This window comes from Colletotrichum lupini, chromosome 7 (genome assembly GCF_023278565.1).
Source record: "Colletotrichum lupini chromosome 7, complete sequence".
Classification (NCBI taxonomy): Eukaryota; Fungi; Ascomycota; class Sordariomycetes; order Glomerellales; family Glomerellaceae; genus Colletotrichum; species Colletotrichum lupini.
In genome coordinates, this window is record NC_064680.1 from 129,148 (window position 1) to 156,810 (window position 27,663).

At 53.4% G+C, this 27,663-nt stretch overlaps 11 protein-coding genes across 11 annotated transcripts; 4 read left to right on the forward strand and 7 right to left on the reverse strand.

Annotated features, from left to right (window-relative positions):
- Positions 1-365: 365 nt before the first annotated feature.
- On the forward strand, positions 366-1,890 carry CLUP02_13086 (uncharacterized protein; the record flags this gene model as incomplete). Its single annotated transcript, XM_049292032.1, has 2 exons — positions 366-515; positions 586-1,890. 2 exons carry the CDS (start codon positions 366-368, stop codon positions 1,888-1,890), a joined length of 1,455 nt encoding a protein of 484 aa, XP_049149178.1.
- Positions 1,891-2,033: 143 nt separating this feature from the next.
- On the reverse strand, positions 2,034-3,253 carry CLUP02_13087 (3' exoribonuclease; the record flags this gene model as incomplete). The annotated part of the gene is made up of 3 exons (XM_049292033.1): positions 2,034-2,547; positions 2,608-2,940; positions 3,168-3,253. 3 exons carry the CDS (start codon positions 3,251-3,253, stop codon positions 2,034-2,036), a joined length of 933 nt encoding a protein of 310 aa, XP_049149179.1.
- A 598-nt stretch (positions 3,254-3,851) lies between these two features.
- CLUP02_13088 (uncharacterized protein) lies at positions 3,852-4,781 on the reverse strand (the record flags this gene model as incomplete). The annotated part of the gene is made up of 1 exon (XM_049292034.1): positions 3,852-4,781. One exon carries the CDS (start codon positions 4,779-4,781, stop codon positions 3,852-3,854), a length of 930 nt encoding a protein of 309 aa, XP_049149180.1.
- Positions 4,782-6,075: 1,294 nt separating this feature from the next.
- On the forward strand, positions 6,076-7,772 carry CLUP02_13089 (NLI interacting factor-like phosphatase; the record flags this gene model as incomplete). Its single annotated transcript, XM_049292035.1, has 2 exons — positions 6,076-7,107; positions 7,161-7,772. The coding sequence occupies 2 exons, from the start codon at positions 6,076-6,078 to the stop codon at positions 7,770-7,772; spliced, it is 1,644 nt and encodes a 547-aa protein (XP_049149181.1).
- Positions 7,773-8,317: 545 nt separating this feature from the next.
- CLUP02_13090 (uncharacterized protein) lies at positions 8,318-8,689 on the reverse strand (the record flags this gene model as incomplete). The annotated part of the gene is made up of 2 exons (XM_049292036.1): positions 8,318-8,396; positions 8,487-8,689. 2 exons carry the CDS (start codon positions 8,687-8,689, stop codon positions 8,318-8,320), a joined length of 282 nt encoding a protein of 93 aa, XP_049149182.1.
- Positions 8,690-10,036: 1,347 nt separating this feature from the next.
- CLUP02_13091 (uncharacterized protein) lies at positions 10,037-11,755 on the reverse strand (the record flags this gene model as incomplete). The annotated part of the gene is made up of 1 exon (XM_049292037.1): positions 10,037-11,755. One exon carries the CDS (start codon positions 11,753-11,755, stop codon positions 10,037-10,039), a length of 1,719 nt encoding a protein of 572 aa, XP_049149183.1.
- Positions 11,756-12,629: 874 nt separating this feature from the next.
- CLUP02_13092 (uncharacterized protein) lies at positions 12,630-13,096 on the reverse strand (the record flags this gene model as incomplete). Its single annotated transcript, XM_049292038.1, has 2 exons — positions 12,630-13,034; positions 13,094-13,096. 2 exons carry the CDS (start codon positions 13,094-13,096, stop codon positions 12,630-12,632), a joined length of 408 nt encoding a protein of 135 aa, XP_049149184.1.
- Positions 13,097-13,481: 385 nt separating this feature from the next.
- CLUP02_13093 (proline dehydrogenase) lies at positions 13,482-16,834 on the forward strand (the record flags this gene model as incomplete). Its single annotated transcript, XM_049292039.1, has 8 exons — positions 13,482-14,004; positions 14,063-14,218; positions 14,395-14,513; positions 14,569-14,765; positions 14,854-14,910; positions 14,987-15,000; positions 15,221-15,938; positions 16,006-16,834. The coding sequence occupies 8 exons, from the start codon at positions 13,482-13,484 to the stop codon at positions 16,832-16,834; spliced, it is 2,613 nt and encodes an 870-aa protein (XP_049149185.1).
- A 187-nt stretch (positions 16,835-17,021) lies between these two features.
- On the reverse strand, positions 17,022-17,976 carry CLUP02_13094 (uncharacterized protein; the record flags this gene model as incomplete). Its single annotated transcript, XM_049292040.1, has 4 exons — positions 17,022-17,327; positions 17,402-17,524; positions 17,595-17,897; positions 17,932-17,976. 4 exons carry the CDS (start codon positions 17,974-17,976, stop codon positions 17,022-17,024), a joined length of 777 nt encoding a protein of 258 aa, XP_049149186.1.
- Positions 17,977-18,893: 917 nt separating this feature from the next.
- CLUP02_13095 (uncharacterized protein) lies at positions 18,894-21,822 on the forward strand (the record flags this gene model as incomplete). Its single annotated transcript, XM_049292041.1, has 4 exons — positions 18,894-19,091; positions 19,216-19,932; positions 19,982-21,056; positions 21,116-21,822. The coding sequence occupies 4 exons, from the start codon at positions 18,894-18,896 to the stop codon at positions 21,820-21,822; spliced, it is 2,697 nt and encodes an 898-aa protein (XP_049149187.1).
- An 820-nt stretch (positions 21,823-22,642) lies between these two features.
- CLUP02_13096 (uncharacterized protein) lies at positions 22,643-26,557 on the reverse strand (the record flags this gene model as incomplete). Its single annotated transcript, XM_049292042.1, has 12 exons — positions 22,643-22,880; positions 22,940-24,148; positions 24,212-24,409; positions 24,483-24,719; positions 24,779-24,900; positions 24,973-25,190; positions 25,456-25,498; positions 25,539-25,639; positions 25,858-25,991; positions 26,044-26,232; positions 26,303-26,479; positions 26,532-26,557. 12 exons carry the CDS (start codon positions 26,555-26,557, stop codon positions 22,643-22,645), a joined length of 2,892 nt encoding a protein of 963 aa, XP_049149188.1.
- Positions 26,558-27,663: the final 1,106 nt, after the last annotated feature.

A 27,663-nucleotide genomic window follows, 5' to 3' on the forward strand; every position in this document is an offset into this window, starting at 1 on the left:
GTTCGCGTCTCACAGTTCCACGCTGGCCTCTTTACGCTGCGAAGAAGCCAACTAAACTTTTATGCTTCCATTTGCTTGCTTTCCCATTTCCATAAATGCAGACAGGGACAGAGCTCACTCACATGGCTGAACCCAGCTCCATGCTCTGACTTTTTATTCCCACACCTTTTCTCTTATCTCCCGGCTCCCTTTCCTCCCCTCCTCTTTTCCTTCTCTCTCTCTCTCTACCTTGCCCATCCGCCTGTCTATTGTCTCTGGCGTCACATCACTCGCTGCCATCCGGCGCACTTCTACTCACCTTGCCCACCCCACACTTCACACCTACAACAGATAAGGTGCATTGCTGCTAAACTTTATCCACCACGATGCATCACCCCACTCTCCTTGCAGCTGGCGCTGCCGTTTTGTCGGCTTTGCCCGGCGCCCACGCTGGCATGTATCCAAAGAGCTCTGCTGTGCTCCAAGTTGATGCCAAAAATTACGACAGCTTGATTGCCAAATCCAACTACACATCGGTAAGAAATTTTTCATGGTGTTGTTTACATCAATCACCTTTTTTTCAACATGCTTACCTGAGCTTGCCAGATTGTCGAGTTCTATGCTCCCTGGTGCGGTCATTGCCAGAACCTCAAGCCCGCCTATGAAAAGGCTGCCAAAAACCTGAATGGTCTGGCCAAGGTTGCTGCCGTCGATTGCGACGAGGATGCCAACAAGCCTCTCTGCGGTCAGATGGGCGTGCAAGGCTTCCCCACCCTCAAGATTGTGAGGCCTGGCAAGAAGCCTGGCAAGCCCGTTGTCGAGGATTACCAGGGGCCCCGTACTGCCACCGGTATTGTTGAGGCTGTCGTCGACAAGATCACCAATCACGTCAAGCGCGTTACTGACAAGGACCTCGACTCTTTCCTCGAGGGTGACAAGCCCAAGGCAATCCTCTTCACTGAGAAGGGCACCACTAGCGCTCTGCTCCGCAGTGTCGCCATCGACTTCCTCGACGCTGTCACAATTGGTCAGGTCCGCAGCAAGGAGGCAAAGGCTGTCGAGAAATTCGGAGTCAAGTCTTTCCCCGCCCTGGTGCTACTGCCCGGTGGAGACAAGGAACCTATTGTCTACGATGGAGAACTAAAGAAGGATGGGCTGGTGTCGTTCATTTCCCAGGTCGCTTCCCCCAACCCCGACCACGCGCCCAAGGCCGACAAGAAGAAGGCCGACAAGAAGACAGAGAAGAAGCCTGAGAAGAAGAGCAAGCCTGCCTCCGAAAAGTCAAGCACCAGCACTGCCGCCGAGCAGGAGGCTACCCCTGAGCCTGAAGCCGCCACCGAGACCCCGTCAACCGAGCAGGCCGCCCCTGTCCTCAACGTCATTCCTCCATTGCCCATTGCCAACACGCCCGGAAGGCTCCTGTCGGAATGCCTCAACACCAAGTCCCACACCTGCGTCCTGGCCTTCGTGCCCTCTAAGGAGAACGAGAAGGCCGAGAAGGCGCTTACTAGTCTGTCAGAGATCGCCCATAAGCACGGCCAGGCCAAGCGCAAGCTGTTCCCCTTCTTCTCCGTTCCCGACGAAAACCCGGCCGCGGCCACTGTCCTCAAGAGTCTTGGCCTTGCTAGCGAGGTTGAGATTATTGCCGTCAACGCACGCCGGAACTGGTGGAGACACTACGAGGGCGATTTCGAAGCGACGAGCGTCGAGAGCTGGATCGATGCTATTCGTCTTGGTGAGGGAACGAAGAAGCAGCTGCCTGATGGATTGGTAGCTCAGGAGATCGAGCCCGAGTCTTCGGAAAGCAGTGCGACCGCCTCTACCGCAGCCACGGATCCTACTGCCGAAACCGAGACGGACGCGCCTAAGGAGACACCATCTGAAGCCCCCGCGCCCCATGATGAGTTGTAAGCATCCGCTTGTCCTCTGAAATCTGCATGAATGGTTAGCTTGGACCGTGTGTACATTAGTTAGTCAATGTGATGGGAGAAATCTGACCATTGCCAATACCGCTGAGCCACTTCTGTGGTTGATGCTGCCTTCCATGCTTCCACTCATGATTCCATTTCCAAGTCCAACCCGGTGCCTTTCTCTACCGTACCTTCTTGTACCATTTGACGGCCCTTCTCCTTCACCACGCGGTCCATAAACTGTCGCACCTGTTTGCATCCATCTACACCAACAGCAAGCATACCCTCCAACCGGCTGACCTGGACACGGCTTTCACACACCATTACGGCAACACGGTCCGTGAGGCCCAGCGTTCCCACTGTCATGTACGGCAGCTCCTGCTCTTCCTGGGTGTTGAGATCGAGTAGAGGGTCAGCACCATCATCGGCGGCTGCGTATGTAGAGGTCGAGCCGGCAGTGCAAGCAGCAATGTAGTCGGTCATGGGAATGCCAGCATCGATTAGTGCTAGTGTCGAAGCGTTCAGAAGAGCCGCCAGAAGGGAACCGTCCTGGGACAAAACGTGTAGAGAGATGGTGATGCTGCTGTGGGGGAAGAGATGTGTGTGAAGGTTCGCCGAGACAGCTTTGGCAATGGTAGCCTCGAGTTCTTGTGATCGCCTGCAAAGATTAAACGATTAGCCGAGGCAATACGCACATGCACACACTAGATGCACTTACTTGTCGTTGCGGCCTCGCTTCATACGGTCGACAGAGCTGAAGCCGGCGACGACGAGGTTGACGGTAACGGCAGCTTCCTTGGACTGGCCGCCGGCACCCCCGCGACGCTGGGGTTCAGCAGGTCCTGTAACAACGCACATGACCTTTGTGTGGCCCATCTCGAGGTAGCTCGAGCCATCGGCAGCTTCCTGGGTACGGATTTGGGCGTGCAGGCGTCGGAGCTCGTTCCAGCGGCGGCCATCGACGCGCAGGAGCGCCATGGAGTAAGTGGAGGTATCTAGAGGCATGATTGGGCCACCTGCAATTTTCCTGGATGTATATTTATTCTGAACTCTGTGATCGTAGGTAGAATGACGAATGGAGGGGTTGCGGGCGCAGAAAGTTGTTGACAAAGTGTTGCACAAGGTGGGATGCGAGGCTGTTGCGACTGCGACAGAGGGACAAAACCAAAATTTTGGAAAGCGTCAATCCACCGCCTGCCTTTGGCCACGCTGGGAAAGGTGGGATGGTGGGGCCGGGCGGTCGGTGAGACGGCGTCCGGGTCCCGGTCATCTACGTACAGAGCTCGGGCCTCTGAACCCCTTTGGACCCTGGGCTTCCTATGGCCCGCACTGTCCCTCCCGAGATCGCGGGGAAGCTCTCCCATCTTGGTGGTGGGAAGACCAGAGAGGAGGAAGTTTCGAAACTAAAGAAGTAACATCAGACTCGGCATGGATGTTGCAAGTAAATTCGCCAACGGCCAGCTGCCACCTTTACATCGCACGGCTGACTGTGGCTGGTAGGAATCGAAAACGCGGGGTAGCCAGAGTCAATGCCATGTTTTCTTCTCGCGCTGGAGGTACACTACATGAGTTCGCGTAGACCTTTGAAGAGTGATTTGATGCGGGAAGTGACAGGCAATTACTGCGCCCCGAAATCCTTCGTCGTTATTCACATTTGATGATAATCACATACAAATCTCACTCATTGCGGTCATGGATCGATCATCTAGGTTTGAACCTTGGCAAGCTGATGACCGGTGTATTCGTTCTCATTCCTCGTTATGCTAATATTACGATCTCGTTGCAGGAGGGATGATGGTGTCGGTTACCTGGAGCAGCACATTGCTCAACCGAAAGTTCCATGCCCGCCTTCATGTCCGTGCCAACCAGTCCCGTAAGAAAAGAGCTCAGTATCGTTCGCGAGCTTGCCCAAAGTAAAAGGAAAGTTGATAGTCCACGCCGTTTAATTTCAATAGTCACCATTCAAGCCATGACCAGGACGCCCATATTAGACGTGCTGAACTCGGACGCCGGAGGTACCAAAACCAAGGAATTGGTCGGCTTAACCTCGTCGTCTTCGGGTCCATCAGTCCATCCTCTCTCAGGGCCCCATCTGATCTTCCGGTTGTTCGCCGATGTCACCTCCAGAAGGGCCCGCATCATTCCCCCCGACTTCTTCACACCAGGCCAGGCGTCGAAATAGACGGTGTCGATCCAGGGCATCTGGTTGAATATTTCCGTCAGGAGAGACTGGCTGAAACCTTCATAAAAGCCATCCGACCGGCGAAAGCCGTTAAAGATGCCGTCGCTGGGATCGCATTCGACCAGCACCGTCAAGCGACGGACGTTGACGCACTCGTGGAGGCCCAGAGCTGGCGTCACCACCCATCCTCGCGGCGGTTTACTCCATCCGGGACCAAGGCGAAGCTCCAAGGATGTAACGTACGATCTTGAGCTTGGCTTCATACGAGCCAAGAGCGGCTTCTTACTTTTGAAGTACTTGCCCGGGTGTGTTGGGAAAATGCGGAACGGGCGGCTGCTGTAGAAGTAGTGAGAGACTTCCTGATAGACAGTGCGGCAAGTTCTTTGGATTCCGAGCTTTTTGTGGTAGGTCTTGTAGTTGTCTGGGTCGAGGTCCACGACGCCACCACTTCCTTCAAAATAATAGTCGTAAATCTTGAGGCGAAGTTCTGATGGCAAAGCCATGAACGCAAAAGGCTTAGCCTTCCTCCTGGCTGCTCTTCTCTCGCTCAGAGTGAGAGAGCTGATGCTGTCTCCGAGTGCATCTATTTCAACTTCGGAGGCATACGTCGACGGGTAGGCGGAGCTTAGTGGTGTGGTAAGAGTAGATGCAATCGGTGTCGGGTCGAGTGATGAGCCGGCGGCTCTCGATATCTTGCCGCGGCGAACCATTGTTGCGGTCAGTGGCTCGGGTTGGTATTCGTGATGCTACGGTATCTTGGGTTGTTGAATCCTTTCCAGGTATTCAATGTATACTCAAGATGTTGAGGCTTTGGTAATGCGCCAACAGTGTTGGTGGGTAGGAGCGTCGGGAGTGGCGGGGTGGCGGGGCGATTTTTCCCTCAATGAATGGTATCTAGTGGTTATGTGCAGAGATTTCAACAGCTTTGTGTTTAGTTTGTTTGATTGGTGAGGTTGTTGCAGGTCGACAGACAGTCTCGCAGAGCGTAGTGAATCACAGAGGGTGGTCCCATTGTGATCGTTGATGCGAACTTGGGGACCACCCTCTAGAATTCACCACGCGCGACGGCCATGGTGACGATAGAGGGAATTGTGACGGTGCTAGGTTGATTTGGACGGCTTGTGTTGATGTGTCTGTATCTGAGGGATTCGGCCAGGTTAGGTGAGGTTCGAGGGTATTCTTCGAGGGGTGCAACAAGTGGGAAATGCGAAGTGGAAAGAGTTGCGGATGGAAGCACTGGGGGTATGGCGCAGTTATGAGGGGGGGGCAGCACTCAGGATGGACGGACACTCGGTGGGCGGTGGTGGATGCAGCTCATGCATGAAGGTCACTGCCGGAGGGGACGAAGGACATCCATCAGTCGCGCGTCCACCATTCGGACAAGGTTCGCACGTGAGCCCCTTCCCAGAGGACGTGCACCCGACTTACTAAGCAGATGAGAGCTATAACCAATCATTGCTGGGGAGAACCAAAGGTGGGACAGCATCTACATCGAGAATGACCTCATTCGAGGTTCGTTATCCGTGCAGTGCCTTACCTAAGCTTACAGTTATCGCCGATGGAGATAGCCGGAGAATACTCGGCACCCAGTCGTTACCTTGGTGGATCAACGCTTTTTTGCAGTTTCCTTCTCACCCTGGCCACAGTGGCACCAGCTCCCTGGGGCGCCTTCCAGGTTCTGCAGAACAGCCACTTCACAGTGGAGTTCCAGGTCCCAAGCTTCTCAAGGCACCGTGCACCCAACGAGCTGTCATTCGTTCCCCTGGTCAGAAAGTTCCAAGGTGGTCCTGACAGTGTGCTTCCTCATCGAAAATTTCTAGTGCCTTCGTCAGGAATATCGCCAAACCCACTCCACCTCGACCTCACACGCTTGCACCAGTATCTTTTCCCGTCCACTGGCGCAACACGTACGTCCCCATCATCTATCAACTTTATGATCAAGACAACGGTCCAGCTTCGAAGCCATCAATATCTAGTCACGTCCACATTGGCCCTTGAAACGCCATGCTGTCAAGGGCAGCTCGCATCGCGCGTCTGCAGCCCACTGCAGCGCAGCTCTACCGCTCTGTCGCAACACCAGCTGCGAGGAGACCCGAGTTCCTAGCTTCATCATGGACTAGGGGTTTTGCGCAGGACAATAAGCCGAAAGGCTCCCCTTCAGATAAGCCGATTGACCAGCAAAAGTCTTCTGAATCGACGCAAGAGGAGATCTCGGCGTCGTCAAGTCCCGAATACAAAGCAGCGTACGAAGAGGCTGCCGAAGCTTCATCCAAGACATCCTCAACACAAACTCCCAAATCCGACGCCGAGAATGCCGCCGATAAGACCGAAGCTCCTGAGCCTGCCGCACCTACCGGCCCACTACCCGACCTCACCCAGGGAATCCCCTCCACCCTAGCATACGAGATGTCTGGTGCCACAAACAAGGCCGCGCTGGCTGCCCTCGCTGAAGAAGAGGCTGTGGCCCAGGGCGGCGGTCGCGGGCGTGGAGAGCTTCCCGACTCGGCATACGTCTCATCAACAGACAGGAAAAGACAGCAGTTTGCGAGCCGCATGTTTCTCGCCTTCGTCGGCTTCGGGGCTGCCGGTGCCGTCTACCTTGGCCGCAACTGGGAAGACAAGGCAGACGAGCTCCGGCACGCCGAGGACGCACCGAACGGATGGGGGTTCGGCGCTTGGTGGAACAGAGTCACCGCCCGTACCGGCGACTTCTTGAACTACTACCAGGAGCCTGCCTTTGAGAAGCTGCTCCCTGATCCCGATCCGTCTTTTGAGCGTCCCTACACTCTGTGTATCAGCTTGGAAGATATGCTCGTTCACAGCGAGTGGACGCGCGAGCACGGTTGGAGAGTGGCCAAGCGCCCCGGCGTTGACTATTTCCTGCGTTACCTGAGCCAGTACTACGAGTTGGTTCTCTTTACCAGCGTTCCTTTCGCCATTGGCGAGCCGCTTGTTCGCAAACTTGACCCCTACCGCTTCATCATGTGGCCCCTCTACCGCGAGGCGACCAAGTACAAGGATGGTGAAGTCGTCAAGGTTCGTAGAATGCCCCTCAACCATTCTCTGTACTACCTCTAACCCGGATGCAGGATCTGTCTTACCTCAATCGCGACCTGTCCAAGGTGATCATTATCGACAGCAGCGACAAGCACGTCCAGAACCAGCCAGAGAACGCCATTGTTCTTCCCAAGTGGAAGGGCGAGTCCAAGGACAAGGAGCTTGTCAGCCTGATTCCCTTTCTCGAGTACATCCACACCATGCAGTACGGCGATGTTCGCAAGGTCCTCAAGTCATTCGAGGGCAAGCACATTCCTACCGAGTTTGCTCGCCGCGAGGCGATTGCACGTGCCGAGTTCAACAAGCAGGTGGAAGCCAAGAAGAAGAAGGCGCCTTCAGGCATGGGCTTGCTGGGTGGCATGCTCGGCCTCAAGCCCTCTAACATGGCCTTGATGGTTTCCCCCGATGGTGAACAAAACCCCCACGAGGCTCTCGCCCAGGGTAAGATGCTCCAGGATATCGCCCGTGAGCGCGGCCAGCGCAACTACGAGATGCTCGAGAAGGAGATTCGCGAAAACGGTGAAAAGTGGCTCAAGGAGGAAGCTGCCATGCAGGAGAAGGCCCAGCAGGAAGCCATGCAGAGCATGATGGGCTCCTTCAGCGGATGGTTCGTTAAGGGCGACGACGCCAGCAAGAAGCAGTAAAGAGGGGGCTGCCACGCACAACCAAAATCCCTTGGCTAATCAGCACATCTTGTGCTTTCCACAAAGACCCACTTCTTCTCTCTTCTTACCAAAACTATTTGTATTTGTATTATCAGGCAAGCTTGGGCGGCGAAGAGGCGTCCCAACTTGCATATAGACTTGACGACGTAGGTCTGCATATGTACGAATCTCTGTATACTACTACAATGCCAGAACACCTCTATGAGGGAATGGCTCAATCAAAGTTGGCGTACCATTGTGCGATGTAAAGCCAAGCTGTAATCGAGTGGCGCAGTTAGATCAACGTATAACCTAGGGGTTGACTCATTATTGCCAGATTCTGTAGTTGATATCTATTGTTCATTACTATAAGCCTATGGGTTTCCAGCCCATTGTCCGTCGCTCATCATCAATCATCGTAGGCCGTGCTACTATTCGCCATCATCACGTACCTCCAGTGGGCGGTATCCTAATTCAGCTTTCCAAATATCCTCCATTGATCGAAACTCAGCTAGCTACCAAGACTTCCGTGAGGCTGAGAATGCTTAAGCTGGGTGAGGGTTCTTCTTCATCCCTACTCTCGCACACTGCTCGCAGTTGGGGTTTGTGATGCATTGGAAGAATCTGCCAATGATTAGTCTATTGGCAATGACTCGATCGCAACACTCTTTTGTGAAAAGTACGAAATTGCAAAGTGATTAGGATCCCACGTACCCGTCTCTGTCTTTTCCTTTCAAGTCCTCGCAGCGGCAGGCCAACTGACAGTAGTGCCATAATGGGTTGAATGGCGGTGTCTTTCCTGCCTCGATGAGAGGGTCTGCTTCGGCGAGGGAGCTGGTGTCTGGCTTTTGTGTGGTTGGCGCGGCCAGACCGTGTGCCGTAAAGAGGGTGAAAAGTGTGACTTGGAAGAAGCGCATGTTGTTACGGTATCGAGAACCAGTCTATAAGCCTTGTTTCCAGAAGTGGTGTTGAACGGTAAATATAGAGTAGAGTGCCAAACGTTGCGGTTGCGAAGACTCGAGGTTATATTGCAATGTTGGCTGATGTCGATGCTTTTTGTTCATGTCCTCAACCTCGCCGTTGCCCTGGATTATATTCCCGTAACGCCTTGAAAAAAACTGTCTTCTTTCCCAGGCTTTGATATCCAAGCCATGAACCAGTATCACCGCAAGATCATCTGCATCAATGTTTGCGGTTCACTCAGCATGAGGCTGCACGAGGAAGTACAGGCTGGCACAGCAACAATGCTATCAGGGTGACAATGCTTCCTGGTCTGGTGACGATTTCTGTGTTTCTCGATATCCCGAGATACTTCACGGCTTTTGAAAGACCAGCTCAATATTGGGTATTCTGGGATCGAAAAGGTCCGAAAGAGCTCATATGACCAAAGAATGAATGCCTGGATTCCTGTCGAGTGTCGTGCAAAAGGTCGTACCAGTATAACCTCGATGAATGGCGAAACAGCAACAGGGCAACACTTATAGAATCCATCATGAGATCTTTCGCCTTGTTCTCCCCGGTAAGCAGGGCAACCGGCGTCCAGCAAGGGAGGCCGGTAGGCATACGAGGGAATTGGACAAAAGAAGTGCGACAAAAACGGCCTTCCAGTGCTGTCATAGAATCGGACTTGCGTCCATGGCACTTGTACGACGTGAGAAGGTCGCGTTTTCGTGGAGTCGAAGCTACTTGACCCAGTCCAGCTGGTATCGTCTGGAACGTATCGACATTACGTCCCCGAATGAACTGATGGATGCATTGCACACCCTCAGATGTAGTAACGTAATCATAAATCGCACAAAAGTTGTACGAGACCACATGGCGGTGAGACATCTCGCAGTAGATCAGGTACGCAGCGCAATCTGGCAGCTCTGCGCAGGGTCGTCCCCCATAGTTCAGCGTTGGCAAGCGGCAGAGAACACAGCTTGATCTATTCTAATATCGCAAGCTGGACGTGTTGCCTTGGGGGATGTGTCGTGGAACTTAGGGTAAGGGGCAGCTGCTCGGTCCTTCGCGACTGATGAAAGATATCCGTGACAGCTCGGGTGTACAAGCCCAAGGTTCCATCACCGACAGCGCTGTCCTTATACTTATGCACCATAAAGGCGATGGATGGACACTGTTGCCATCGTAACGAAAAAGGTCAGACATAATATCACAGCATGCCGGATGGAAATTGCAAGAACGATGCGAGTAATGCTACAAAATGAGATTGTACACTAGAAATGAGACAAGGCTTCTCCTGGCCGGGTATTTGAGCAACATTATTATGAATTGGCCTCCCCGTTTTGAACCATCTTCTTTTCCTCCGGGATTGGTGCTGGTGCAGGTGCAGCAACGCAGGCACTACTTGTCGCTGTCACGACTAAAACGCCGTACGCAACAAGTGCTACGACTGCAATGAGGTCGATGATGTGGACGAACCACCAAAAGTGCTGGGTGCCCAAGGCACAAGTTGCATATTCAAATTGCCAGGTCCACGTGGTCTCGTCAAACCAAACGCTGAGCAGACCTGCGTTGCCGCCAAAGTCGCCCATCATGCTCCTAACCGTGATCTCCCTCAGCCCCGGAGCACCAGCTGCGCCGACTGCGCCGCGGCTCTTTGCGGTCGGCCAGGTTTCGACCTCCCATGACGGAACTTGTTGGTCTGGTTTCGTCTGGTTGACGTAGTGGTACGTGTCACAACCCTCGTGATCGTGGCCGTTCAAGATGACGCCGCGGCGACCTTTGCCGTTGCCGGGCGCCTCCGTGTTACCGCTCATGCCAAAGATGCCCTCGAGGAAGCCCTTGCTCGCGTCAGCCGAGAGCAGGTTCTGCTCCTTGACTCCGCCACCGTCGTGGTCGCCGTGAAAGTCGAAAAAGGGCGCGTCGACGCAAACACCTTCAGGCTTGTACAACGGGATGTGAGTCAGTACAACGGTGAAATGGCCGCTGTATTCTACCGCTGCCGAAGTCTCAATGACTGCGTTGATGAAGGCATATGTGTCGTCTTGGAGGGACGTGTCTTTGGCCGGAGTGTCCAAGTTCATGTCGTTCAGGACAATGACGCGAATCTCTGGGGCCAGGCGATCGGACTCGGGATTTTGCTCGTCGTCCACAATGGTGGCGTTGAGTTTCGGGTCTTGGATGGGGAGCTCGAAGCGTAGCTCATAGTTTGCCTTGCCAAAGAGGCGCTCGAATCGGCCGAAGCGGTCCTGATTGATATCGCCGGCGTAACCAATGTCGTGGTTGCCGGCCACGTTGATGACACGGCGCGGCCACACAGCAGAGGGCTCACCAGAGACGGAAAGGTAGTCAGTGAGGTCATACTCCATGGCCGGGAACACTGCAGCTTCGTCTGGAACCCTCTCGGCCCCTCGCACCACGCGATCCCAATACCGACGGCCGCGGCGCCGGAACTCTTCAATGCCAATCCACTGGCTGCCCAAGAGGTCCCCGAGCACGGTAACGTGGGTAGGGCGAGTCCACCAGTGTACCGTTCGGAAGATATGTGCCAGGTAAAAGTCGTTGCCAAAGAGGTCTATCCGCTTGCGAATGGACTCGAGCTCGTCAAAGACGTCCTCCCAGAAGATATCGACAATGTCGTGCAGAGAGTGACGAATGCGCTGGCGCAGCGAGTGACTCGATCCAAAGGTCACATGGGACCATAGACTTCTCGCGTGAGGGAAGATTGGGCCATCATGTTTTCGAATGGACGTGTCGCCCTCGAGCTGGGGGTCACCAAGCGCAAGAAGGCGGAAAGGCGCGGGGCGAGCTTCGCTTGATCGTAGGGGGATTGGTAGAGGAATATGTTGTCGCGCGGCTTCGAGGAAAGCAGCGGCGCTGCTGTCGGCAACATGGCTCGGACTCGTCGATGCGCTGCCGGTTGGAGCGACAGGGAATGCGCATCCCAAGAAGACGGGATAGAGATAGAGCCAAAAGGTCGAGATTACCGCCAGCGGCAGCAGGAGGCGGAGGCCATGGCGGAGGAGGGCCACTAGGGACATGTAGACGGCAGCATGAAGCAGAAGTCAATGACTCTGCAGCTGTGTTTGGTGTCGAGCCTCCTTGTTGTGAAAAGAGGGATATAAAGCCGAAAGAAAAGATTAGTCTAGTCGTATGAATAATTACAGTCGAGATGGAAAGGGAAGAAAAAATAATCACAATAATAATACGGAGTAGTTCCTCCTGTTTCGTCCAGCTTTCCGTCGCAATTTGCGTTCGGGGGTGACATGGGACGGAACATGTGTGGAAAAGGGGTCCAAATGGATACCTAGCTACAGCGACAGCAACCCTGACCAGGGCGCCAGGCACTGTGTCTAGGCACTTGGGGTGCCCCTGTACTCCGTAGTGGAGACCATTTCACCTGCTGTAAAGTAGCCGGGTCCAGGCCACCGACGTCATTTGTTCCAGGCACTGTCCTAATCGTAAGGTAATTTCTTGCCTCGATGCAATGCGCAATGAATGCATCTTCCTACCAATTGCGGTTCAATTTCACATGTTCTTTGAATTAAACAAAGCCACAAGAAGCCTTTAGACTGTGATGTACCAATAAGTCCCGAATTCTAAGAGCCAGATGTGCTTACGCAAAGGTCTCCAGTCGTGGCAGTCATGACGAACTGTCTTAGGTAGCCTGCTAACTTAAAACAAGCTTGTTTCGATGCCTAGAACTTTTTGGATCTTCGCTTTACTATCTATGAGTGTGAATTAGCCAAGGCGGTATCTTTCATTGCCTGGTATTCATGCATCTGTGCAGAGAGATGTTGTTGTGTGTCTGTGAAAGGCCACTCCTTTCAAGTTTGACGCACATGATTTATAATTCTGCGACCCCATCGCCCAACGCCATGCGTGTATCGTTTTTGAAATCCCAAGTGTTATCCATCATGCGTAAGACCCCATGCCCTCTTCATCCTCCATCTCATCATCCAGAGTCGGGATATCGACCAAGAACTCAGGCTCATCTGTATCAAACGAGAATGCGACAATGCAATTATCTTTGAAGCCCTTGCCAACTGGCGTATCGCTGTCAGAAACCTTGATATTCTTCCATCCTTGAGTCAAATCGGTGGCATTGATTGGCAGGGCATAAGCCAGTTGTACATCGCCTTCAGGAACGGCGGTTGTCTCGGGGGAAGTGTGGTTGATTGTAAGGCCATCGGGGAAGCGATCGCGGAGCACCTCGAGCAGCGATGTGGTTACTTCGGAGAATTGCTGTTGGCCGTCGACAAACATCAAGATGGTGTGGGCACCGTACTTGAAGCGTACCGAGAAGAAGGTCTCGTCGATCTGCTGATCAAGAGTGTTAGTACGATAAGGTTTGGAAAGGCAGCGACCTATTTTCATACCATCTTTGCGAGGTGTACCTGTTCTACCTTATGGAGATTGAATGCAAATTGTTGGAGGCGACAGTGGGACGTCGCAAACCAAGATGTTGGTTGGGGATCGTCGGTGGGTGAAGAACTACTGTGTATGGTAAGGTACCTTACTTTCTCTCAGGTGGCAGCTGTCAGGTAAGCAGCGGGGAAGTCGCGACCGACAGAGCTCGGGACCGCGGGGCACTTTCCCCAATGCGAAATCACATGACTTCGTGTTGTATGCAGAGATGGCCCAAGCTCCCAGGAGCTGACGGATCACGGACTTCTGCACCTGAGGTGAGCACATTGGCCGTGCATCCCGGTCTTCGTCACCAAAGTCTTCAATTGCCAACAGCCACAAGCTGTCCGCTCTTCCAAGATGCCTGAATATGCCAATGAAAACCACAAAACACAACTCGGAACCGATTATCCTTCCAGTATCGATCCCACCATGGCCGAACGACCGCAGATGACGTTGGCCGAGAGCCTCAGTTTCGGCCAGAAGCCTTCCGAGGCACGCCTCTCCATCCCGACACCAGCACGAATCCCGCTCGCAGGGCTTATTGGATTTGGTATCGGAACTACTCTGGGTCTCGCCCATGGAGGTCGCATAGCTCAGCTGCGCTTCCGTGCTGAGCACGCGCACAAGATGCCAACAACGACGACCGGATGGTATCTCTACCACAAAAGCAAGAACTACCACACCATGTACGGCGGCCTCAGGGAAGGCTTGACCATGGGAGCCAGACTTAGTTTCTGGACCCTCATGGCCTTTGGCTTGGAGAGCACCATCGACCGGTATCGAGGCCAGAGCGATCTCATCAGTACCGTCTCCGCCAGTTTGACCGTGGCCGGTACTTTCAGTCTGTGGAGTAGGTCAACTCCGTCCCATGCAGGCGCATGTATGCGCGTACTAATAGTTCTTGTCCAATCTAGATCGCTTCTCTCTTCCAACGGCAGCTCGCACAGCAAGATATGGCCTCCTCTTTGGACTGGTATACGGTGGATTACAAGACGCTGTTGGTCTTGCTCGGGGCCGTCCCATTGGCTATGTGGAATCTCTACGCAGGCGGTTTGGATCTGGCAAGACACCGAAGGCCGATCAGCCTCAGAGTGGTTAATTCGAGGCTCTCCACCGGGAAAGCGGACCTCATTGCAAAAAAAAAAAAAACCCCATCCTTCAGGGGCTGTGTAACCACGGATTGTTGGTTGCGCTGAGGATCGCCGAGCCGAGCCAAGCCTGCGTGAATCAGAAAGCCCCGAAGCTGGCGCGTGACCTCTGCATTGCGAAGGAGAAGGAATCCGCATGCTATTGCGCCGCCCGAATCAATATGGCCTAGCTGGCCCTATGCCGCGCGAAACTGAGACAGTGTACCACAGGACATCGCCGCAGTACCCTACGCCTGCCCGAGTACCAAGATGGCCGGCCATCTAGTTGACTGCAGATGGAAGGTCACAATCACTAGAATGTTCGAGTCGCAGAATATCCTGGTCGCATCGAAACCATCTTGATGGAACCCAATCGCACCGCCATCACAGGTCAAGGCCATTCGCCAATGGGAGGCTTCGCAAATTGCTCTGCATCATCGCCAGGGTCCGTCCAAACGCTCCGCCTCCGCTTCCGGCTACAGTCGGCTATCTCTCTGAGGCACAAGACCTCCACGTGACGGGTCTGTGAAAAGAGATAAGGGGGGCCTTGGTTCAACTTCACCAAAGCCATCGTTGGCTATTTGACCTGCCTCGGCGCACAGCAATAACTCATCTTCTTGGCCATTGACACTGGCCTACCTGAGATTACGGTACAGTCCGTGAGACGGCCTTGGGACTGTCAGTGGGTTCGGGCATCTTGCAAAGACTGCTAGATAAAGGCTATGTCATGTGTAGGGTCGTCGAGTACAGTACCTACCTACCTTGTAGTACCTCTCGCGCCGATATTGCATGTCACTAAGTAAATAAATATCCATCAATCAAGCCTATCTTAGAAATAGGCAACCACCCCTCTGCCCTACTCCGCTACCAAGCTTTGTTTCCTCAACTCGCATTGATCATTGCATTTTCCAAGGCATCCTAAGCCTCAGCTTCTACAAAGGGCGCGTTTACCTTGCGGTCCTTGAGCAGCGGGCATGTTTGCACCTACTCAACAATACAGCATTGCTCTTAGGAGAAGACCATTGCATGCCGCCTTCCTATCGTCTGCCTCGCGCGCTGGATTTCGGCAACATGGCAGCTTCCCTCCCATGAGTACATTGGAAAGATCCATCCATCTGTCTACGAGGCGGCCTTTGTTGAATAATCAGCTCTTAGACGCAGACACGACACCTACACACCTGGCACTCGAACGTAAGACACCATCATCGACAATAATATCCTCATCACCACCATCAATGGGCCCACCAAAACCCTTATCCATCCTTCCACTGAACGTCATCGTCCGCTCCCTACTGACATCAACAATATCCTCCTCGCCTACCCTTCTTCCGCCCTCGCTATGGCTAATGTCCGTCCTTGCACACGCTACCAATCCACTGCTCAACCCAGACAAGAACCCGCTCCTGCGTTTCTTCCTAAAGAAAACATTTTACGCACAGTTCTGCGCCGGAGAAACTCCAGCCGAAGTTGGTCGAACCATCAAGGGTCTCAAGGACATTGGGTTCTCGGGTGTCATACTGGGATACGCAAAGGAGGTTGCCTTGACCAACGCTCAGAAAAAGGAATTGGGTGCTTGTAGCCAAGGCAAGATTGCGGAAGAGTGCATTCGCAATGAGATTATTCCTTGGGCCACAGGTACCTTGAAGACAGTACAGCTGGCAGAACCAGGAGACTTTGTTGCTCTCAAGTAGAAACCATTCATTTCATTTCTCCATCTTGATCCTTCAAACCACGTCTACTGACTGTTCTGGCAGATTTACTGGTGCCGGTCGTCAAGCACTAGATTCTCTCGCAGAACGTTTGCCACGTTCTGCCGCCCTGACCGACGCCATCAACTCCGTCTGCTCTCTCGCTTCCGAGCGTGGTGTTCGCCTCTTGTTCGACGCTGAGCAGGCCTCTCTGCAGCCTGTTATCGACGATTGGACCATGGAGTACATGCGAAAGTACAATACCGCCCCAAGGCAAGCACTTGTCTACGGGACGTATCAGGCGTACCTAAAGTCAACCCCAGAGACGCTCTCAAGACATCTTCGAGTCGCAAGAGAAGAAGGCTTCACCTTGGGCGTAAAGCTTGTGCGCGGTGCATACATTGGAACCGACCCGAGACATCTCATCCACGAAACGAAAGAAGGCACGGATGCCTGCTACGATGGCATTGCCGAAAGTCTCCTCAAGAAACAATGGGGAAATGTTTTGCAGGGTGATCTCCGAATGCCATCAATCAGCTTGATCATTGCTTCCCACAATGCTGAGTCCGTCAGGCTGGCTCGAAAAATTTGTATCGATGGGGAAGCTTGTACTGAGGTAGTCTTTGCACAATTGCAAGGCATGGCGGACGAAGTTAGCTGCGAGCTAGTCTGTCCGACAGGTTCGGGCAATATGCGGGAGCGGAAGAGAGCAGAGTCCCGGGCCATCGAAGCGTACAAGTATCTCGTTTGGGGGTCGACTGGAGAATGCATGAAGTATCTCTTAAGAAGAGCGCATGAAAATCGGGATGCGGTACAGCGAACACGAAGTGGACGCAATGCGATGTTCAGTGAATTGGTGAGGAGAATGAAGAGTAGTATTGGGGTATCCGTCTAAACTGGCGCGCTTTTTTGGAATTCGAAATCGTCCGGGCTGCGAGGAGTTGGATCCTAGGTACTGGGTTAGATATCCCTCGAGAACTAGAGCATAGCAATTACGATTATATGACTTACGACAAATCCATTCAAAGAACAGAGGTGGATGACCTGTACGTTCCACGCATGCGCCGGCGTAGTTTGGCAGCTTATGCCGTGCGCAATGCCATTGCACCCAGAACCAGAGTCTCCAGCTGTTCTCTGCGCTCCGCTTCGTCCTTGATGGCGTCGAGCCATGCGAGACCGTTCAACTTATAGTACTTGCGCACCTTGGCCCAATCTGTCGATGTCGCAATGGATTCATCCGTAAACGGGGTCGGGGTACCTTGGAAGTTATCCTTGAGATGTTGCTCCACGTCTTGGGCAGAGGGCGGGCCGCTCGGGGAGGTGATTTTGACGACGATCACGTCCTTGGTCGACGGGCTAATACCATAGCGACGGTAGGCTTCTGCAATCTAATTACCAGTTAGTGCCTGAACCCCAAAGTACCTGAAACCCAATTCTTGAAATGCAAGACAAGTCACCGTACATTGTTGGCAGAGCTGAGGGACGCGACGAGTTCGGAATGGACGTTTGGGGTCTTGAGGCTGCCGTCAACCTTTGCGGTCACGGCCTTGAAGGCCGCAGCCAGGATATGGGTTCGGGAGACGGCCTGTTGAAGTTTGTGATTAGCAGTCATTTCCGGCGCCTACTGCTTAGTGCAGATGGGCTGTGTGCCATACCACGGAGGCATCGATCAATGCATACTCAAAGTCTGCGTTGCGGTCGAGGAGCTGTTGGTGCAAAAAGGCAGCATTCTCGATCTCCTTGACGAAAGCGACGTGAACGACGTGATCGGCAGGCACGTGATCGATGGGTATGGTTTCGATGATGGAGGACGACATGTTAGCTGCTAAGGTAGATGGAGGCACAAAAATGTCAAGAATGAGATGGGAAGACGGATGAGAACGGAGCTGTGAGTGCCGGGTTTGGGAAGCTGAAGTGTGGTCTGGTCGAAAAGTATCGCGGGGTAAAACTTGGGAAGACTGAATTTCAGTTGAAGTTTGTTATCGAGCGCACGATAAACTTGGAGGGGCACGGCGCAATGGCGGGGTTCCCTGCCATGACATGAGGTGACCACGTCAGAATTACGGGCAGACAGCGCCTTAGCCGGGCCCACCTGCCCTACCTACCTATTGCTGAGGTGTTTGCTGCAATTCAGGGCACTGCATTCTCACGATCCACGGCCTTGCTCCTCATCCGATCATCCACTTACTCTCTCACTCATGCCGTGACTTGCTCATTCAAAACCAAATACTCATTGAGACACTCATTGAGACACTCATTGAGACACTCATTCAGTGAGTTGTCCCTTAACCAACCCTTGCCCGGATATGTTTTTCATTCCTCCGTCAAATTGCATCTTCCCACCCCGCTTCGGCACTAGCTGCATTGCACGTGTAAGAGACTAACACGATATCCCTCGAGGCTAAGAACCTTATTGAAGCCCTGCTAGGTACCTCTTGTTCTGTAGATATTAAGTTGCAGTCTGTTGGTCTTTTCATTATTCGATGCGGTAAAAATCCCCACGTCCTAGCAGCCTCAATTACGGGTAGCTTGGCCTGGAACCCGCCCGCCGTGCCGCCCTCCCGCATCCCGACAGGTTGGGAGCACCTCGCCCCCTGTGCCGCAGTGCGTTTGCGTTTGCGTTTGCCATCAGCTCCCGCGCCCCAGTTGCGTCCGGTACGGATACCTTCCCTTAGGTAGCACGGGTAGGTAGGTACCTTACCTTACTGATCCCCCCCCCGGCACTGGATGCTTTCCCCCCCGGCTCTCCTTCCGGCACCTCAGCAGCGCACAGCTCTCCTAAAAGCGCGGCAACCTCCATCATCCACGGCAATCCCCGTCGCGACTTCTTCCCGTCCCGCGCGTCGCCAGTGACACTTTATTCTTCGCTCCAATTTGCGCCAATTTCGAATTACAATTTCTTACCGAAAGAGAGGAGGAAGAAGAAGAAAAAGAGGGAGAGAAAACAATAGACCATGCCGGGTCGCCCGCCCAAGCGACCGGCTGAAGCTGGCGATGCAGCTACTCCCTCTGAAGACGTCGCCTCCACCACACCCGCGCCGAAGGTGAAGCTGCCGAGACTCGACAAGGGCGGCCAGGAAGACTTCTCCTCTGTTTTCAAGAATCGCCTGTCGTCGTACACTCGGACAGGTCAGGCCTGCGACAGATGCAAGGTGCGTCTTGACTGCTCTTCTTGAGTTCGTACCGAGCTCTTCACGATACTGCATCGCCCCATTATCACATTCCCGCTCGCATCTTTAGCCTCTCCGTACTAACCCTCGTGACAATAACCTTTAGGTCAGAAAGATTCGATGCGATGCCCTCCCCGAAGGATGCTCCCATTGCATCAGCCAGAATCTCGACTGCTTCGTCACCGATCGCGTCACTGGCCGAACCGAAAGAAGAGGCTACCTCCAGGAGCTCGAAAGGGAAAAGACCGACATGATGAACCACATCCGCGAACTCGAAAAGCTGCTCGAGAACAACGGCACCGAGGTCAAACCGGCCCAATGGTCTCCGTACGCCATAAACTACCCGACTCCTGGCGCAACCTATGACCACATGGGCAATGCCATCGAAGACCCCAACGAGAAGGATGCCTGGACCAAGGTCGGTTCCGTCTGGGTCAAGAACTACAACTACAAACCTGCCGGTGGTCGCTCATTCCCTCGATCGACGCTCGAATCACGTCCCGTCCATAATCATCTGGGCGTGGGCTCTGACAGTGCACCCCTCAGCTCAATCAAGGGCACCCAGTTGTCCATTTTGGGAACGACAATCGACGTCACCTCGTTCGATGCCCCCGACATTGACGAGCCGATACCAGACGCCAAGGATGCGCAGCCTCTGTATAACAAGTCTCTACAATCGTTTCTACAGTCCAGCATGAACATCAATCCTACGGTCAACATTGAGCTTCCTTCAAGGAGCGACGCCTTCACTTACTCGGAATGGTACTTTCTCATGATTTGGCCTTTTCTGCCAGTCCTGCACAAGCCTAGCTTCATGAACATCGTAAGTAGGCCAATGTCGATTCAAGTCTGTCAGCTCTGACCATCTATAGCTCACTCGCATGTACGACGAACCCGGCTTCGAAGCAAGTGTGCCTGACCAGGTCATGGTACACATGGTTTTTGCGACCATTTACTTCCAATACGGCGTGCGAAACTGGGAACAGCAGGAAACACGATCCCAACTCAATGAACTGTCCAACAAGCATTATCACTATGCTTTGAGCAAAATGTTTGACTTGGCATCCTCGCAATCAGTGGCAGCGGTGCAGGCCATGGCGATGATTTGCGCTCACAGCCGTAGCTTCCCCAAGCCAGGGTGCGGCTCCATGGTCACCAACTTTGCCTTCCACCGCGCTATCGACCTGAATATGCACCGCGCCATGAAGGGACCAGGCGAGACGACGAATCTTGAGAACGAGATCCGTAAGCGCACTTGGTGGACCATCCTTCTCGTCTATGTCACTCTGAACGGGCGCCTTGGGCGGCCTATGCCTATCACGGTTGAGGAGTACGATGTCGAGTTTCCCGAGCCGATCGCCGACGAGGCCCTGACGCCAGACGGCGTCGACCCGTCGGTAACGACGCCTTGTACGTATCACGTTGGGCTGGCAGGCTTCAAGATCTTGCCATTATTCATGGAGATGTACTCCAACATCTACAGCGTCAAGCGCGACCCCAAGAGTTACGTTGATGTTGTCAACTCTCTAGAAGAGCAGCTTCGTCTCTGGAAGGAAAACCTCCCCGAAGCGCTCCAAATCAACCCAGGGCAGAATGAACATGAAGGCCGTATGTATGCCCTGTACATACAGATGTACGCCCTTGAGCTTCGATTGTGTCTACGCCATCCATCCGTGGCCATGACCACCGATCGCAAGTTTCTCCTCGAAAATGCCCGCATATGCGAAGAGACTGCTGCGCACATGCTCAATGCTGTCAAGAGCCTCGTGAAGCTGAAGTCTCTCGATACCACGTGGTACCAAATGGCAGTTTACGGTGCCGCCATTTTCACCACATTGGTCGCCCACTGGGAACGGAGGTTCGAGGCAACGCCAAATCAGATTGCAACCCTTCGAGAGGAGATGAAGGATTGGATGGAGATCATCAATGCGACTGTCTCGTTACTGGGTAAGTCCTATTTCTGGATATATCAATCGGAACTTTTGAGACTAACCGCTCATATCTAGGAACTGGCGCACGTATCAGTGACGAAATCAGTGTTATTATTGAAAGGACAATCAGCTGGATTGAACACGACCAAAAACAAAAGGACTCGTCGTCACTTGCTCCAGCGATCAAGACCGAACCATCAACGGCAGAGGCGTCACCATTTCAGCTTACGTCCCAGCCTCAAGCAGCGCAGGCCCTCGCTGCAAGTGCCGACGAAGCGGCTACGAAGGCATTCTACGCTGACGCGGAGAATCAGAATGGGACAACTCCATACCCTTCCCTAGCTTACACCGAGCAGCCACCAAGCACCAACACCATGGCATCGACAAGTAATTTCGAGGTAAACAATGGATACGCGTATACGCCTGCGGCGACGCAGCCCACAAACGGGGAGGACAACACGGCTGAGACCAATCCACTGATTGCGTTCGCATCCCAAGCCACTCAGCATGTGGCAGACCCGGCCGGCTCTGCGGCTGCGGCGGAGCTCCTCTGGAGACAATCAGCGTCACAAGGGAATACCTGGCACGACTGGACAGCGGCAATGGCAGACAGCCAAGATAGATACAGCGCTAATGCCCTGTTGACTCTGGGCGGCGGGTCTAGGGATCCCACTTCTGTGACTGAGGCGGCGACAGCGGCCGATATGGCTTCTGTCACAGCTCCCGTCGGCCAATGGCCGCTCATCATCTTTGACGGAGCGGGCGCCCCAGGAGGACAGTAGACGGAGGTTTGGTTTTGATACACTTGCGAGCGTGTTCTGATATGTTTCTCTCGTTCATATGTTATCATGGAGCTACTTTAGGCGTCTACTCGGGGTCTCTTTCCAGACCAGACAACATGCTGCGGCTCAGCAACGGGGGTAAAAGGATAGGGGACTATGGGCACGAGTCGAATGGTTCGACTTGGTATCTTGGGGCAATCCAGATGACCCCGATGGGTTTCGGCGTTTCATGGTCAATTTCACCAGCGATCGTTGCATGATGTAAACCCAGCAATACCCGGCTGCAAGCAAACAATGGGCAGCGTTCTATAGGCGTAATTTCAATAGTCCTATCTCTCTCAAGGCTTCATGTGGTTCTGTAAAGGTATACGAACTATACAGTCGCTTTTAAGCAATCCTAGCCGGTGCTTCCTCACGGCGATGAACCTACAATATACTTTTAGAGTAAAGGCCGAATTTGGCCAAGGGGAAGCAGGGCAGAACCTGAGACTTGTATGGTACCTCACGAATGTCGAGGGCGATCGCTGGCAGCCTAGGGCGTGTAAGGCCTGACAGTGGGATTTCACTTGGCGAGTAAGCATTATGGTGAATTCAAAACTTTATTGAGTTATGGTCATAGACCTTTGCCGTGCGTGGTTTTGGTCTCAAAAGATTGGTATCAAATGGCGCAACTAGGTGCTTAGGGGCCACTTCCCACTACGCATCTCAACCCCTTTCTAAATCTCATCTAAGATCGAACCCGCTTACACCTTTCCGTCATTTGACATTATAGCATCTCCTCACAAATCCTAGCATCATGTCTCCTTCCGAACATAACCGCCTAGGCCGACTCCTTGCGGACGTGGGCGTGGGCGGGGTTGGTAGACTCAACCTGAATCTCGGCGGGGGAGCCCTTGGTCTCGCTCAGGTTGTCGTGGTTCAACTTCTTGTCAGAGTCATAGTCGGTGACACCGAACAGAGCATCCATGTGCTCAAGGGAGATACCCTTGGTCTCGGGGACGAAGAACCAGACGAAGAAGAACATGGAGAAGCAGAAGCTTCCAAAGATGAGATAGGTTCTGTCACAAACATTAGTTGAATGTTCATTTGAAGGAAGGTCTAACCAGAAACCACTTACCCGTATCCGTGAGCACCGACAGTAGCCAGCATGTTCGGGACAGTACGGGCGACGATGAGGTTGAAGAGCCATTGGGTAGCAGCAGCAAGAGCGACATTCTGGGAGCGAAGGCGAGCTGCCGGGATTTCAGAGGCGTAAATCCAGCAGGCCGGACCCCAGCCAAACTGGAAGAATGCGGCGAACAGGAAGATGGCGACCAGGGCCATGTAGCCAGCACCTGGCACAGGCTCTCCGGCAATGGGTGGGGAGATGCGGACGTAAAGACCGATGTAGAACATGCAGCAGCCCTGGGCGATTGAAGTCCAGAGAAGCGAGCGACGACGGCCGAGAGAGTCGGCCATGAAGAGCAAGAAGCAGATGCAGGCAAGAACCTTGACGATTCCGTAGACGCCGGTTGACAGAAGAGGCGTGGAGCGACCGGTGACACCGAGGTTCTTGAAGATCATAGGGGCGTAGGTGTTGATGGCGTTGGTTCCCGTCATTTGCTGGCAGATCATGAGGAAGATGGAGATAAGAGCACGGTTGCGGTTGCCCTTGATGGTCCACATCTCCTTTTGCAGGTTCTTGAAGGTGGCGTTGCCAATGAGCTGTCTCTCATGTTGGAGCTGGTCAACAATCTCCTGGAACTCATCTTCGAGATAGGGGTGGTTCTCGGGCAAGTTACGCAGAGTGGCGAGAATCTTCTTGGCCTCTTCCCACTTGTCCTGGCGGGCCAGCCATCTGGGAGATTCGTTGCAGAAGAGCATGCAGATGAGAAGCAGCAGACTGGGCAGACCCTGGATGGCGAGAGGAAAGATGTACATGGTCTTTCCCGTCAAGTTGACCTCGGCGCCGTAGTTGATCCAGAAGGCAATCATACCTCCTGTCACGATGAATAGCTGGTACATGCCAGTGAGGAGACCGCGAATGGCACGAGGCGCGTTTTCGGAGACGTAGAGAGGGTTGATGGCAGAGGCACCGCCGACACCGAGACCTGCGATGAAGCGACCGACGAAAATGGCGGCGATTCTACCGGAAGAGACAGCCTGGAGGACAACGCCGACGAGGATAATGGCAGCGACAGTAACAAGACACCACTTGCGACCGAATCTGTCTGTCATGGGAGAGGCGAGAAGAGCACCGACCAAGCATCCGGCTTGGAGAGTGGACACAATGTTACCGGTCAAGTTGGCAGTTTCCACGGGCTTGGCATCCTTGAGTCCGTAGTCGCTATGGTTGGATAAGTCAGTTTATTGATACTTGATGATTTATGCTGTCCAAGTCGTCACTTACTTCTTAAAGGGCTCCATGACAACGACACCACCAATGACGGAGCTATCCCAGCCGAATGACATGGCGCCGAAGCAGGCGGAGGCGGCGAGCGCGAAGACTCTCCAGCCGTAGATTTCTGCGGGGTCCGTCTCCATGGACTCATTGTGGACGATCTTCTTGAGAATCTTTTGCATCGTCGTCATGTTGGGCGGTTGGTTTCTTCACAACACGGCCAGGCTCTGGCGGGGTTGGTGTTGCTATCGCAGTTGAATGACTGGTGGCCGATGTGCACGACACCCTGTGATGGTTGAATCTCGAGCCAAGGTGATTCAGCTCAAGATGTGATGAGGGGTGGGTGATGGGCTGAGGACTGGATGAGGAGACGAAGCGACGAAGAGAAGAAAGCGACGATTTGAGGGTGTGGGCAGCCTGCCCTGATATATCGGAAATCTCTAATGGTGTTTTCCCTCTTTTGCTGATCTGGACCCTCGTCTTTTCCCCAGATGGATGGAAACCCGGGGACCCCTCACTCCCAGAATAGTCAGCAATTTGCCATCTCACATGTACGTAGTAGGTAGCAAAAAGTACCCTGAGGAAAAGGGGATTGGAGGTGCTGGTGAGGAGTAACTGTTCGGAGAGCCATGGTCGCAATCGATCCTGTGCGTTTCCCAGCCCGTCCAGAACCCAAAGAACCCCTGCTGCAATCCTATCTTGTCTAGTGTAGCTCGTTCGTCCGCTCATCTGTGCTTCTAAACCCCAGAAAACCGAGCCTCAACGAGTACCAAGACGGACGGTGAATTGTCCATGAGATTTTTCCGCCATTCAGAAGGGACGGAGAGGGCAGCCCGATGGTGCTGGGCCGCCGGGGGCGGCAGAGGAACGGCTTGGCTCTTGGGAGAGGGGAACCTATTCGGTTTTGCGATCAGCCGACCAGGTCGTGCAATTGGAGGCTTCCGGCAAAGGGTGGGATACGGCAAGCATCTTGGGGGGTGTGTGGTAACTGTGGTGGTGGTGGTGGTGGTCGACCATCGAGGTGGCCGGATGGGATGCAGCAACAAGCATGGCATGGCTGGGCTAGTCTCAGAAACTAGGCTTGGCAGGCTAAAGGCAGAACGGATAGCACTCTACGCAGTACTCCTTTAGTCAGATGGACGACAGGAACGACGCTCGGGTTTACGAGTGTGCGAATCCAGGGGAGACCAACATCGCAGCCTTAGAAAGACTTTGGTGAAAGATGGAAGCACCCACGTGCGCATCCTACCTACTCTTCGGATACGTGATGACCTTGAGCTTGTCGCGGCCGGTAGTCTCAAAGTATGGTTCTCACGGTTCATCTAGGTATACAAACCATAAACTTGACATGGGAGCTGTGGGGAAGCTTGAATGCGGCGTAAAGGTAATGAGATGAAAAGATGGATGACCTTGTCTCCCAGGTTACCTCCCAGATGCCTTGACATTCTTCATCATAGCAATGAAAGAAACAAACGCCTGCTGGCTGTAGACCAGGGGCGCATGCTGACAGTTCAAGCTTCATAGTAATAGACGTGGCTCTCTGGGGCCCCAGAGGAGAGTACCGTCCTTCCCCAGGTGCCCCGGGATAGGATACAGAGTACTCCGTACGCACAGCGGAGCAAGAATAAAGTATCCGTATGCTTGCTAGGACGAACGGCTCTCCGAATTGTGGCTATTCTCGTTGTGGTTTCCGTTGCCGAAATGTGGACCGCTCCTTGCAACGAGCAAGGCGCGTGATTTGCTGGAAGATGCGTCTCTGGTTGTCTCCCCCATCACAGCATTTAGGCTACTGGCGAAGGTGGAGAAAGAGGGACGAGGCAAAAAGGCAAAGAGATAAGGACGTGGGCCGTAGAGTTAGACTGCCATGACTGGCTGTACGAATAGAGTGTAGACCAGGGAGCAGACATTTAGTGCGCTGGACTTGGTTTAGTCTCCTCTTCACTGCGTATGCGCTGACAGGGAAGTCCGGGCATGAGACGATGTATCCATACAGGGTTACAGGAACACAAACACCAAGGGCCAAGGAGTCTCTGACGACCAGTGACAGGTTAAGTACTATGTAGGCCGTCTCTTGATAAGTAGGTACTCCGTAGAGCCTACTCGGTCCGGCGCCTCCCACTTTCATCCCACGTCCCGGATTGGTTTCTGCTCCAACCAGTAGCCCGTTTGTCGACCCATCCCCGTACGGTGGATTCTGCGGAGTAAGGACGCGGGTAGGAGAAATGGGGTTGGAGAGGTGGAGATGTGTTGGAGATCGCGGGGGTGGTCAAAAGGAGCCTGAGGAGGTTAGTGAAGTGGCACAGACAGACTTGACCTCATGGGCGAACACAACATCAGCAAGTCAACAAGCAACATTTTGACTTTGTCAAGAGACGAAGAAAGACTCTATCAAAGTAGATCGCGCCTCTCAGTTGACGCTTGACCATAGTTAGACTAAGCTCGTCCGTAGATGTCTTCATTAGCGAAGGCACAGTCTGGACTCTTGTTGGGCATCTGTCTCGTTTGTTGTCTAAGCTCAGACTCGATCTGGCACTTTTTTGATAACCTTGACGACTATTCCAGCCAAGGTAAGAGAGATCGTGATTCGACCAACCACCCGCCAAACAAGATTTGAGTCTGGGGTTCCAACGGCCATTCCCATCTTTCGCGACACCACCCCGACTTTGTGGCGTTGGATCCTAAGGCTTGGCAACAAGCCATGAAGCTCATTCATTTGAGGGAAAAATTAATCCGCGTTTCTGACCTGAAGGACCGGATCTTTCTAGTCTGATTCTGTCAACACTCTATTTTTGAAGCCTTCCAATTCTTTTCTGGCACGTACGTTGACTTACTCTCGTATTTGATAGTTGGCTCAATTTCATATTCGTCAACAAGTGTACATGTAGCTGTAGATATTCCAGATATGTTCAAGCCACCACACGCTAAGTGAGCCACTCCGGTCGCCTTCGGCCAACATCATGCGATGCCACATAACAATCCCTCCCCTTTATGTCTGTCTGGTTCCGGACCCGAGTCCTCGGGCCCTGTTAGGCCTGTCATGCCCTGCACTGGTTCTGTTGGCGCCTCTTTTGCAGCTGTAGCTATCCATGAACCAATAGTCCGCAATGTGCCGTACCGTCGCAGGCCAGGGCTATGGGACTCGGGCGCGCATCCTTCACGGCTGCCTCGTGGCCTTCAGACATGATTAGAGTTCCCCAAGTGGACTGTGAAGTTATCCTAGTCCATGAACTATCGGGAATCTTTTGATCTGGTACTACAATCTCGACTCAATGTCGGCGCGTCGCTGTATCGTCATCGCGAACGATTCTCGTATAGAGACGGGACGGAAGAATTTCGTCCTCCAAGACCCGACGTTGAAAACATATGCAAGCCACTCCATGAGCCTCTGCGTTTGTCCTTTCACTCCCGTTCCCTCAATCGTGCCACACCAAGCCCGCGCATTCCTGTGCCACCTCTCACAT